Source organism: Heterodontus francisci, chromosome 15 (genome assembly GCF_036365525.1).
Source record: "Heterodontus francisci isolate sHetFra1 chromosome 15, sHetFra1.hap1, whole genome shotgun sequence".
NCBI classification, from domain to species: Eukaryota; Metazoa; Chordata; class Chondrichthyes; order Heterodontiformes; family Heterodontidae; genus Heterodontus; species Heterodontus francisci.
Genome location: NC_090385.1, coordinates 30,233,969 through 30,247,827, shown reverse-complemented (window position 1 = coordinate 30,247,827; position 13,859 = coordinate 30,233,969). Strand labels below are relative to the sequence as shown.

The window sequence follows — 13,859 nt, the reverse complement described above, 5'->3', positions numbered from 1 at the left end:
GTTTCCGCCAGGTGCTCCAATTTCCTCCCAGAGCCAAAGACTTGCAAGTTGATAGGTAAATTGGCCATTGGAAATTGCCCCTAGTGTAGGTAGGTGGTAGGAGAATGGTGGGGATGTGGTAGGGAATATGGGATTAATGTAGGATTAGTATAAATGGGTGGATGTTGGTCGGCACAGATTCGGTGGGCCAAAGGACTTGTTTCAGTGCTGTATTTCTCTAAGACTATCAATGGCAAGCACGAAGTCCAGCAAATTAACAGAAAGCCAATAGTAACTAACTTTCTACTATAAATTAATTGCCTAACTCTTCATTTATTTGCAAGTAATTACATTTGTACTAAGTAAAATGCCACCAAGTTTGATGATTATTTGCAATAATAAATTTGCAAAGGTGCTTAGGGGTAAATGCCCTATAACATGTATTACTCCAAGTACAAGGGTCACCTTTTTATATATATATGTAACTTTTATTCAATACACAATAGTGGTTTATATAGCAGCTTATTGTATTAGAGGCTCAACCAAACCAAAAAGAGTAAATCTCTATTGCAAACTCTACTGTAAAATGCAGTACTTTACAACATTTGAGGTTAAGAACACAACAGAAACAGCTAAAGGTTCAACTTGTGTTCATGGATACTCCTCTACACCTTCCTCATCACCCCCTTCCCCAAAAACGAAAACATTAACAGTAAAACAAATTTTCCACCAAGTTCTTGATAGTAAAGAGACAAGAATTCTCAGTGAGGGCATGGAGTGAGACTGATAACATTTGGCATGAATTTGCATTCACGGGTATGAGGGGAGAAAAATAAAAGAACGTAGAGTTAGGTTCTGCATCTATATGGTATTCCATGAATAAGTAGAGAAAATAAAATGGCAACACAGTAACTCTATTACAATATTCAGACTCCCAACACAGTCATTAGGTCTGAGTTCCAATAACATCTGAACATAGCTGCATCCACTGGTTCTCAGCCTCACAAATCAGGTTACACAGTAAAGCAATTCAATAGGAACAGTAAGGAGAACGAGAGGAGGCTGCAGAAGGGTGAGAAGTTAGAAAAGCTGACCAAATTCACCCCTCTCTCCCCAACCCAACACCTCACTTCATGACAATGAAGAACGGAACACACAACTGAGAAGCACTCTGCAAGCCTAGACTGTCCTGTCTGGAGAAGGAAATAGTGGGTAATATACAAAAAGGGAGTAGCTAATACTATTTTTGAAAAGTATATTTCATATGAAAAGGTGAAATCAGTGCAGTTCAAAGAAACTTTAACAGAATTTTATTGAAATAAAAGGTAAAAGCACACTTAAAATATAACCACTCAATGCAGTGGCTATGCTGAATATTTTTCAATTGGAAAAGGGCTTAAAATCTTATACAGTAGTCTCACATGAAGCAGAATTTCATCTGCATCATGATGTGGTATACATTTGTATGTATTAAACTGATAAGCCATAGAAAAAAGGGGCTCAGATAGCCAATATTCCAATGTGGGCTGGACTTTTACTTTGATATTATCTCTCCCAATCGCTCAGTTGGCAAATGCACACCCAGCTTGGAATGGAGCCATATAGACCAAGAAGGTTGGTTCCCTGTTTGATGCCTAACCTGTGCTGCATTGTGATCTCACCTGAGATAAGGATAGGATTGCCACAAAGTTCTTGAACTCCCCTAAGCGAAAAAAAAAGAAAAATCAACAAGAGTTCCAAAGCACTATCTAGTACTCATGCTGTAAAGTGCATGTTTGGATGTCAAGAGAAAACAGGGCCAAGCTTAGCTGTTATACCACTGCTCCTACCCTCCTGGTCAAGTTACCTACTAATATTCACTGTGGTGGCTTATATGCAAAAAGTAGCCTCTTGGGTGAGGACAATGGAAATGTACCCAATATAAGTCAGTGAGCTCAGGAATGGAGAAACCTTGTCAAGACGTGAGAGGTTTGAAATATACTCATCACATTGGTCCTTCTTTTAAGATCTCACTTTGCTTGATTCACTTTTTTGGTTTATTGACCATCACGAGAATTGTAATGAATCTCAAATCATGTGTCACATGCAACAGGAAATGCAATGTTATTTTTCTTTTTGATTTTTCTGCTGGGGATGAGGAGTAGTAGTAAGAGAGATGCTTTTAACATAGTCAAAGAGCTAATCAACCATTATGTAAACAAAAGACGTTAGTGGCCCATCTCTGCAACACTAGCTTAAACTGGCAACTATATTTACAGATAATTCAGCACAGATGTTGTTAGTTACCAGAGGTAATGTTACTCTTTCCAAACCAAACCATTGCATACAGTTGGTACAACAAATATTTTGACAAATTGTTTTGTTAGTGTAGATTGGGAATGGGATGATGGGGGTGGGGGCGTACAAAGAAGGGGTTGTCAACAGAGTCGGGAAATTTCCCATACTGCATTGTGCAATGATTCAGCAACATTTCATTCACTCTAATGTGATGAAGAATCAGAAAATAAGCAGTCTTGTAGACTTTCCCTCATTGTTCTGATGGCTTCATCCACAAACCAGAAGATGCATCCTTTTAAAAAAAATCATTTTCATTACAAAGTCGAGCATCAAGTTTGGGAATTCTGCACAACTGTTAATTTATAAAGAACCAATGAATGTACAACAAACAAAAAATTAACTGGGAGAACACAATTAATCTTTATGTTTTCAGCCACTTTTCTACAATCTTTTCCAATAAAATAAGATGACATCATAGTTCAGCTTTGGTCAACAATTTATACAATGACACATACCAGTGTGGTTAATCTTGGGGACAGTAAGACAACCAATGTCATTCATTAATGGATGGGTGGGGGTGCATTTCAACACAAATTGAATCCCAGCTCAATGCAACCATAATTTATATTACTTACTAGAAAGAATCTAATAAATACACGATTGCATTTCCACAAGCAGATACCATTTAACAGGATTCATTTGGAACAAACTTAGGCTACCTTCTTTCTTCTAATCCCTTTCCCAAGGCAACAGATAGCATTTTGGAAGCATTACACCACTCTATGTAATCAGATCTCAAGATTCTTATTGTTTCAAATTACCCATCTACCAAGAATTTATTTCACTCTAAGTGGAGAAGACAGTTCTTCACAGATTACAGTTCAACATAGGGAAAATATAAAAAGGGTCATTATAGTGTCCCTACACTAAATACCCTAAAAATGCTTCACTGCGGACATGTAAATACTTTTCCCCTAAATTTTACATCACATCCAAAAAAAAGTACACTTTTTGAAATGATCTGAGTGAAACTCAACTGCTTTCTTCTAGATAGGAATTTTAACTATTGGTGATTGTGATACAGCAGTTTGTAAATCCCTCGCAACATAAGGTCCATCCAGTTTGCATAAGCACCTTTTAAATTTTTCCTTAAAAACTTAAATTTAAACTGTGTGTGAACTTGGCAAACCCTCAGGTTATCAACTGAATACTGTGCAGATATTTACCATTTTAAAACAGATTGGTTTTACACTGATCTAGCTCACTGAAACAGATTCATATATACTACAGAAATACACACAAGAGACAGTATCCCCTTTTTGATCCCCTTCTCTCTTGGGTTTCTACAAATACCGGATTCTCAATGGCTCAGTTGAACAACCTGGCAGCACAAAGATACCTTAAGTGTCGTACAAGGATGCAACAACACTTTTGCTTGCCTTAACCCCATCAACCCTTAATCGCCGAAACAGAAGCAAACATTTTTAGTCCATTAGCTATCTGCATGAGCTGCAGAGAATTTTTTTTGGAGCTTTGCTTTGAAATCTAATCCACCAGTTGTGGTCCTAAAGAAAGAGGATTTAGCTGGAAACACAGTCCTATAGGTCACTGTTCCTCACTATAGCAGTGCTATGGATGAGATGAGGGAATTACAAAGGATTATTTAAACAGAAATTTAAGATTTAGGTTAAGAAATTACTGGGAACAGAAGAAAACTCTCCACATAACCTTCTCGCCCCTCTCCCCAATAATTCAAGGTCCTCTGCACTAGCATTTGTGACATCAACTAGCACCTATAAATCTTCACAGCCTTTTCGGTTATAATAAAAAAAAATACGCAGAATACAATAAAATCTTTTTACAGATTCAAAAATCAGCAAACGTATCAGTGGGGCAGGCAAGGACTATGGAAAAGGGTCAATTTATGGTGCTCAAATTCTTCTAGTTTCTTCTCTGCTGTTGCGAGCATTTTCTACAGCAAATATTCACTGGATCTTCAATCCCTTAAACCTGAATAAGACTCAGCAGACCCAGCCAGAATGCACCCTCTAGACAAACACGTGCCTCACAAGTGGTGTTATTACTCTTTTCACCTTCCAAATCAATTATAAAAAATATATACTTTTAAATGCTACTCACGCACTTTGGAAATATTTCTTCTTGCTCATTCCTCCCCCATCCTCATCAGGGGGACAGGCTGAGATTAAAATTGTAATGTAACAGCTAAATGCAAGGATATTTCAGACTGCATACTCCAGATGTGCCTCAGTGGTATGACAACACCATTTGCCTTCACATTTTCCCATCTGTGAGCAATGCAGCAACTTAGAACAAGGCTACACAGCAACAGTTTCTGGTGAAATTTAATCTCAAACAGCCTAAGACGTGACACCACTGTAGGTGTACTGCACCAGATGGACTGCAACAGTTCAAGGTAGCAGCTCACCACCACCTTCTCGAGGACAATTAGGGATGGATAGTAAATGCTGGCCTTACCAACGACGCCCACATCCCATGAAAGAATAGAAAAAACACCCCTTCCCTTTTTCTCAAAAGAAAATGGGAGCAATAGGTGGAATGTTCTGGAAGGCAGGTTATTTTGCAGGATTTATCATTCCACACTGCTGACCATTTAAGCAACTCTAAAATCCAAAACATTGCAATTAAATGAAGAACTCTCCCAATGCATCAATGTGCATACTGCTAATCATCTCAGCTGTTCCATCAGAGCAAGGACAAAGTTGCTTGCTTATTGACTGCAGGAGTTTTAGGTTCAAAGTATGTTTTTTTTTGGTCTCTAGAGAATGTTATGTACACCCGATTGTCAGCAAGTGCACTCAAGCTAAAAGGGATACTGTCTCTAAACAATGGTGATAGTCTAACCGTCTCTGCTCTCACAAATAGGCCACATGACTGCAGTACGTGTGTAGTAATTTTTTTCCCGCAGCACCAAGTAGGCCAGCCTATAATGACCCATTGTTTTTCTAAAAAAAAGTAACAGAACTCTTGTACAACATCTACTACACATCATCCTTCAACGTCATCATCTTCTAGGGAATCCTTTGAATAGTCGTCATAGATTTCCTTCACTGCCATAATTCTGTTCAGCATGCTCTCCAACATACTCCGATCCATGGGAATAACTGAGTACCACAGGGGACTCTCCGCCACACAGGAGCGCTCAGGCTGCAAGTAGAAAACATCGTTCCTGCTCTTCATACTTTCAGGGCTGCAGCAAAATAAAAACCAAAAAAAAATTGAAAAGTTTCATAAAATGTTACCAAGTTTTTGCTGTTTTCACCTTCTCCCCAGAGTTCCACTCAGTGGTCAAATACATGCTGAGAATTTTTTTCATCAAATCTTGAAGCAGCTAAGAATATCTCACATTTGGCTCCTCCTAACCCTTTTTTCTGATGAGACAATTTGGGAAGTCAATTCCCTCATGTGGTACAAAGCATCTGGATGGTTAATTTCTGAGTTAGTTAACTTGTGCCAAAGAGCAATTAAGCCACTGCAATTAGTCACTGCATCCATGCGTCCCTGATGGGAATGTTTGCATACATGCGGCTGAATATAGTGACATCCCTGGCTAGAATGGGATGACTGGGTAATTTCCTGAAGACCACAATGCTGTGTAACTGGGATTGGTTTTACACACACAATTTGTACATAACTATCCTCCATTCACTGCATTTTGCTTGAGAAATAACCCTGTCTTTATTGAGAGAAGCTGCAATAGTTTCGGTCACTCGTTCTCTTTGCTGCAGTTCATTGAGTCTCTTTTTAAATGGATGTTGTAAATAGACTAATTGCTGTGTGAATAAACTTTGCTGCTTGCTGTAAAATATATTTATTTGCTAAAGTCCTGCCCCACAGGCAACTCAGCAGCCGGCACAATGGTGTCAATAGACACTCTGGTTAACGGATTGGACTTGAAGTCCCCTCTAGTCAAACAGCTTGCAGAGACACACATTCAATGAAGAATGGTGATATACTGAGATGCAGTGAAACCACAGCAGTATAAATCTGCTCTTTCAGTAGAGGGTGGAGAACACTGTTCCTTTAAAGGGGCACTGTCTTCATGAAAAGGATTCATTTTAATCTTTGTACTGGCAGAGGGACCAGGGGAGAAAGGGCAGAGATGTCACAATGTCATGCATAAGCAACTTATAGCTTTATAAATGCCAACATATGATGGAAACAATGCTCATAAAAAGACCTTTTCGTAAGATAATCTGCCCTTTAACACGGAATAAAAATGTCCCTTTTTTAATACACGTGCCTTTGCATTCAATATATGAATTCAAAAAAAAGGATCAATTCTATTTGATGGCAATCACTGATTGTGGTGGAAAGATAGGTTTAGCAGCCTTTTGGTGCCAAGTGATGTGCAAATGATACTGCTTTCTCTATTTGAGGGGAATGTTGTTAAATGCAAGATATCTAAAGCTGGAAGCTTTGCTTAGATGAGCTGCTCTGAATCTTATGAATACACGGTAAAATGGTTTATGCGGAGATTTAAAAATAAGCTGAATGGACTGCCTTCCAAAAGTGAACAGAGCTTCTTAATGTAAGTCTGTTTTGAATGACTTACATTAATTCAACAAGCACCGCAACAAATCGCACCTAAACTGTCCTCCACTTTGTCTGATAAAATAAGCACAGTTATTTCTCAGTCCTTAGCCACTTTGTCAATCAGCAACGCATACAACATTCTTCATTCTCAACGTCTCCATAATACGGTTTTACTGCAGATTAAAGACTGAAATGTTTTTTTAAAAAAAATATATAATATAAACAAAAAGGGCAGGTCTTTGTTCTCCCTAAGAAAAATTACTAAAATACCATTAATTGTGTCCAGCACAATAATCAGTTCAGCATTAATGCAAGTGGAATCAATGGGGTAACCATTTAACCTCCCCCAAGAATCAGCAGATAGGAAGGGAAATTAAAATGTTAAAAATCTGAATTCTGACCCCAACTTGCTCTTTAACAGAGGTGAGATAGGGGACGTGAGAAAGAGAGATGGCAAACAACCTGCTCCCAGGAGACAGTTTGGTAATTTAAATATATAATGAGGCCACATGCCTCACATATAACCACCACTGACAATTTCACCCTGGCTGGTCAAGTTTTCTAGGCCTTGGGAAACCTGGCTATTAAAGAGCAATGAAGACTGCTGGATTCAGGAGGCAAGTGCATTTCCATTGACTTATGGATCCACTTTACCTGTTTCAACAACCAAACGCCACCCCCACCCTCCACTGATTTGACAGCCCCATGCCCTACCCACTCCAGTTCCAATCTCCTTCACAAGGGTTCTGATCTTCCCCAATGCCCACCTCCACCCACCAACCAGCGCCCTCAAGCTTCCTTCTGGCCTCTAATCTCCACTGACCCCAGCCTCAGATCTTCCAAACTTCCTCCCGCTCCCTCCCCACCTCCAAATTAATACCTAGCCCAATATTTCGAACACCACTTCTATGCCAATGCAGCACACCTTAGTTGAGGGTTCCCATACTGTTTCTCCACATGATCAGGAGAAAAGTTTTTGGAATCAATTAAATTTAGAAATGTTTTGAATAAAAACCATTGGATAGATTATTCAGCACATAAATAGGTTAAACCTGGCTAATGTAATACTGGGTGCCTGAAATAGAAAATATTCAATTTCTAGCACTTATATTCTTCACCTTAATCATAAAAATCTATCCCAAAATGCATAATTTTTCGAACAGTTTAAAATGCTAGCAGGAAAGAACTGGTGGCCTCACCATTTTGAGAGGTAGAACTCATAAAATTTCACAGGGCATCTTAATGGATTCATTCTGTTTTCTCTCTGCTCCAAAACAGCAACTTCCTCTTCACGTTTCCTCTTTCCCACAGTGCTGCCTATAAACAAAAACCAGGGGAGAACAAAACTGAGCCACATGCAGCAATAGAAATGATTTTCATAAATTTTTAATTCAGACTTTCCTGAGCAAACAGTATTTATAACTTAGTACTTCAGGTAACATTATTTTAAGTAATTAAACACTAATTACAAAATACAACAGCTCAATAAACTGTTTTGACTGTTATGCTGCAGGATGTTTTTTTTCTCAATTTTTTTTAAGCAAGTAACAATTTATATAAACTCAATAAAATACTTTTTTTTTTCATTTTTGTCCCTTCCTATCCTCAAGGCATCAACTCTAGTTGCATACAATTCCATGGACACGAGGAGCCATTTGGTACGGCTCTCAAATGGACACGCTTCATGTGTAAATCTAAACAATGAGCATTGATGTGCTATTCCTACATGGTGGCCTTTCAACTGAGCTCAATCCTCACTTTCCAGCAGAAGCCACTGGGTGGTACACAGAAATTAGCAACAGTGGCCAATTCTTCCCTGTTCTAGCCCATGGCACCAAGGCCAGTGACAGTTAACTGTCAAACAGCTCAAAGAGATTGCCTGAATAGGTGCCAATTACTGTAATTGGAAACGGAGTGAGCACTTGTAACTTGGACGTGGCTCAAAAAAGGTGCAAGAGTAAACAAAGCAAATGTAAACGGAGTGCAGTGTAAAGAGTGTAAAGGTTGGGAATTTGGTCAGAATAGTGCAGAGGGGGAAGGAGATACTGCTTTTTGCCTTCAGTGCAGTGGTTTGTGCAAGCTTGAGGCAGTATTTAAATTTTGTTCAGTGTTTCAGTGCAAGTTAGTGTGTAGGAAAAAAAAAACCATCAAGTAGAGTAAAAACAAACAATCTAGACAAAGGTATGGCAGAGCAGATTGTGCATCTGGACTGCAGTATGTGGGAGTATGTGGACAGTGAGACTGTCTCTAGTGAACACATTTCCAGTAGCGATCTGCATCTCAGATCTCTCCTGCACAGTCACTGAGCTGGAATGTATTGGAGACACGAGGGAGGAATAGTATCTGGACAATTTTCTCTAGACCTCAGTCACATCTCGTAGAGAGGGGTGTAGGCTCAGAATAGGATTGGTATGACCTACAGTGTGCACAATAAGGGGAACCCAGGTGACAAAGGCAAGGATCCAGAAACTGATCCTATTCAATAGGTACAATGTCCTCACTACCTATGAGGATGAGGATAAAGACAGACAGTCAGAAGGACAGCCAGAATGTGGATTATGGTACCTTGGAGCTGGAGGCTGTCCAAGAGGAGGAGGAACGGAAGCTTAATGTGGTAGTTGTAGGGATTCAATAATTTAGGACACAGACAGCATCCTTTGTAAGCAGAATCGAGAGTCCCACAGGCTACCTTTCCTATCTGTTGCCAGGGTGAGGGCCATCTCAAACCGGTTTGATGATATTGAACAGGGGGAGGATCCAGTCATTGTGATACATGTTGGCACCAAGAGTAGGCAAGAGGTCCTGTTTGGAGAGTCCGAGGAACTAGAAGGTAAATTAACAACAGGAGTTGGGAAGTGAACACGTGGCTGAAAGAATGGTGTGAGAAAAAAAAGAGGGATTCCATTGCATGGGACAGGAAGGAACTGGACTGTTGGGACAGGCACCACCTGAACCAGGCGAGAATCAGGATCCTAGTGGAAAGGATAAAAAGGGAAGTCACAAGGACATTAAATTAGTAAAGAGGTATGGGGGTGCGTTGGAAGATCAGGTGAAAACTTGCTGAACAGGACCTCTTGCCTACTAAGTTATAAAGGTTTACAGAAAAAATAGGGAAAATGGCAGAGGGGGAGGAGTGATTAAGGATGAAATCACTTCAATGATAAAAGATGATATAACGAGAGATGAGCAGGTAGTGGAGACTTTATAGGTAGAAATAAGAAATAGAAAAGGATTTAAGACTGCAGTGGTAGTTGTACACAGACCCCGTAACAGCTGTGAAGTTGTTGATTGCATAAAAACAGAGGTAAAACAAGTGTGTAGCAAAGGCACAGTGGTTTAATGGGGGATTTTAACTTTCATATGTCATAGAATAAGCATACCAGCACTTCAGAAAGATAGTGAATTTAAGTGCGTTCAGGATATTTTTCTGCAACGATATGTCCTAAAGTCAACAAGGGGGCATGCCATATTAGATTTATTAACAAGCCAGGTTCAGTTAACAGCCTAAATGGTACATGAACATTTATCTAATAGCGATCATATGATGATAGAGTTCAATGTAGCATATGAAAGGGAGAAACACAAAACAGCTAAGATTCTACATTTAGGAAATGTTGGGGTGTCAATGCGATGAGATACAGACTATTCACAGTGAACTGGGCAAATCTGCTAATGGGGACAAAGATCAGTGGGAGGTGTTCAAAAGAAGAAATTTACTTGAGACACAACCAGTTTATATCCATAAGAGGTAAGAGCTCGACTTGCAAAAAAAGATCAGCCCTGGATAACTAAAGAGCTCAGGGACAACATAAAAGAAAAAGGAGACAAGAATGGCAAATGGGAGAAATACAAAGAACAGCAAAGGGTGACAAGGGCTTCAACAAGGGAGTTCTATGAACAGAAACTTGCAAGGGATATCAAAATCAACACAAAATTTTTACAATTATATTGAAAAAAGGTCAGCAGCAACGTGGGTCCCTTCAAAACTGATGATGGTGATACTGTCAATGAAAATAAGGAAATAGTGAACATGGTGAATAATTACTTTGTGCCAGTGTTTACAGTACAGGAAGACGTCAGAATGCCAGACATCTTAAGGAAATTAATATTGAATAAGGGTCAGGGACTCACCAAAATTAACAAAAGCAAAATAGCAGAAATGAAGAAAATAGTGGCACGAATGAGTGACAAATCCTCAGGACCAGATGGTTTCCATTCCAGGGTTTTAAAGGAAGAAGGTGAGAACATTGCAGATGCCCTAACTACAATCTTCCAAAGTCTCTTAATTCAGGAACTGTTCCTTTAGATTGGAAAACTGCACGTGACTCCATTATTTAAGGAAAGGTGACTGAGGGAAAACAGGGAATTATAGCCCAGTTAGCCTAACATCTGTTGCTAGGAAATTAAGAGAGTCTATAATTAAGGATAGAGTGACTGAACACCTTGAAAATTTTCAGTTGATCAAACAATCAGCATGGATTTGTGAAACTGACTGAATATCTTGAAGAGGTAACTGAAGTAGTGCACAGGGTAATGTCTAAGATCGTCATTCATATGGACTTCCAGAAGGCATTTGATAAAGTCCCTTATAAGGGCACTTAAGCAAAGTTAAAGCTTATGGAATTGAAGGCAAATTATTGACCTGGTTAGGAAATTGGTTGACAGCCAGGAGACAGAGCGTGGGGATAATGTGCAAGTAGTCTAATTAGCAGTAAAATAAAAGGAAAATACTGCAGATGCTGGAAATCTTAGATAAAAACAAGAAATGCTGGAAATACTCAACAGGTCTGGCAGCTTCTGTGGAGAGAGAGAAACAGAGTTAACATTTCAGGTCAGTGACCCTTCATTATATGGGATTTAAGGGATGATTTGATCAAAGTTTTCAAGATATTAAGAGGAAAAGTTGAAGAATAAAACTGGGTGGACCACCTGACATCAAACTAGACACCGGAAATGACAAAAGGCACACCCTGCCCAGTTGGCCCTGTCCTCACTGACATCTGGGGACTTGTGCCAAAATTGGGAGAGCTGGCCCACAGACTAGTCAAGCAACAGCCTGACAGTTATACTCAAAGAATCACATCTTACAGACAATGTCCCAGACTCCTCCACCACCATCCCTGTCCCAATGGCAGGACAGACCCACCAGAGGTGGCGGCACAGTGGTATACAGTCAGGAGGGAGTGGCCGTAGGAGTCCTCAACATTGACTCTGGAGCCCATGAAGTCTCGGGCAAGGAAACCTCCTGATTACCATGCATTTCCCACCTGCAGCTGATGAATTGGTACTCCTCCATGTTGAAAACCATTTGGATGAAGAGCTGAGGGTGGCAAGGGCACAGAATGTACTCTGGGTGGGGGACTTCAATGCCCATCACCAAGAGTAGCTCGGTAGCACCATTACTGACTGAGTTGGCCGAGTCCTGAAGGACATATCTACCAGTCTGGGCCTGTGACAGACGGTGAGAGAACCAATAAGAGAGAAAAACCTACTTGACCTCACCCTCACCGATCTACCTGTCGCAGATTCATCTGTCCATGACAGCATTGGTAGGAGTGACCACCACACAGTCTTTGTGGGGACAAAGTCCCATCTTCACATTAAGGATACCCTCCATTGGGTTGTGTGGCACGACCACCATGCTAAATGGGACAGATTCTGAACAGATCGAACAGCTCAAAACTGCACCATCAGCAGCAGCAGAATTGTATTCAGCCATAATCTGTAATCTCATGGTCCAGCATATCCCTCACTCCACTATTACTATCAAGTCATAGGACCAAACCGGGTTCAATGAGGAGTGTAGGAGAGAATGCCAGGAGCAGCACCAGGCATATCTGAAAATGAGATGCCAACCTGGTTATACTACAACACAGGACTACATGTATGCTAAACTGCAGAAGCAGCATGTGATAGACTGAGCTAAGCAATCCGACAATCAACGGATCCGATCAAAGCTCTGCAGTCCTGCCACATCCAGACATGAATGGCGGTGGACAATTAAACAACTAACCAAGGGAAGAGGCTCCACAATCATCCCAATCCCTGATGATGGCAGAGCCCAGTACACGAGCGTCATCGTCTTCAGCCAGAGGCGCCAAGTGGATGATCCATTTCGTCCACCTCCTGAGGTCCCCAGCATCACAGATACTAGCCAATTCCATTCACTCCACATGATATCAAGAAACAGCTGTGCACACTGGATACAGCAAAGGCTATGGGCCCTGACAAAATCCTGGGTGTAGCACTGAAGACTTGTACTCCAGAACTAGCCGTGCCCCGAGCCAAGCTGTTCGAGTACAGTCACAACACTAGCATCTACCTGAAAATGTGGAAAGTTTTCCAGGTATATCCTGCCCAGTCCATAAAAAGCAGGGCAAAGCCAATCCAGCCAATTACCACCCCATCAGTCTACTCTCAATCATCAGCAAAGTAATGGAAGGTTTCATTAACAGTGCTATCAAGTGGCACTTGCTCAGCGATAAACTGCTCACCGATGCTCAGTTAGGGTTCTGCCAGGGCCATTCAGCTCCAGACCTCAGACCTCCAGACCTTTTACCCAAACATGGGTAAAAGAGTTGAACTCCAGAGGCGAGGTGAGAGTGACTGCCCTTGACACGAAGGCAGCATTTGACAGAGTGCGGCATCAAGGAGCCCTAGCAAAACTGGAGTCAATGGGAATCAGGGATAAAATTTTCAACTGGTTGGAGTCATACCTGACACAAAGAAAGATGGTTGTGGTTGTTGGAGGCCAATCATCTCAGCTCCAGGACATCACTGGAGTTCATCAGGCAGTGTCATAGGCCCATCCTTCAACTTTTCATCAATGACCTTCCCTTGATCATTAGGTCAGAAGTGGGGATGTGCGCTGATGACTGTACAGCATTCAGTACCATTTGAGACTCGTCAGATGCTGGAGCAGTCCATGCTCGCATGCAGCAAGACCTGAACAATATTCAGGCTTGGGTTGGTAAATGCAACTAACATTTCACACCACGCAAGTGCCAGACAATGACCATTTCCAGAGA

The 13,859-nt window shown here is 40.8% G+C and overlaps 1 protein-coding gene across 2 annotated transcripts in view; it reads right to left on the bottom strand.

The window, feature by feature from the left end:
• Window positions 1-440: 440 nt before the first annotated feature.
• LOC137377567 (zinc finger MYM-type protein 3-like) overlaps window positions 441-13,859 on the bottom strand; it is a 130,074-nt gene continuing 116,655 nt past the window's right edge. For both annotated transcript variants that reach the window (XM_068047330.1, XM_068047331.1), the window contains 2 exons: window positions 8,031-8,148; window positions 441-5,485 (listed from right to left, as the gene is read on the bottom strand). In XM_068047330.1, coding sequence (XP_067903431.1) covers window positions 5,284-5,485; window positions 8,031-8,148 — 320 coding nt within the window. In that variant the 3' untranslated portion in view covers window positions 441-5,283. The remainder of the gene's footprint in view (window positions 5,486-8,030; window positions 8,149-13,859) is intronic.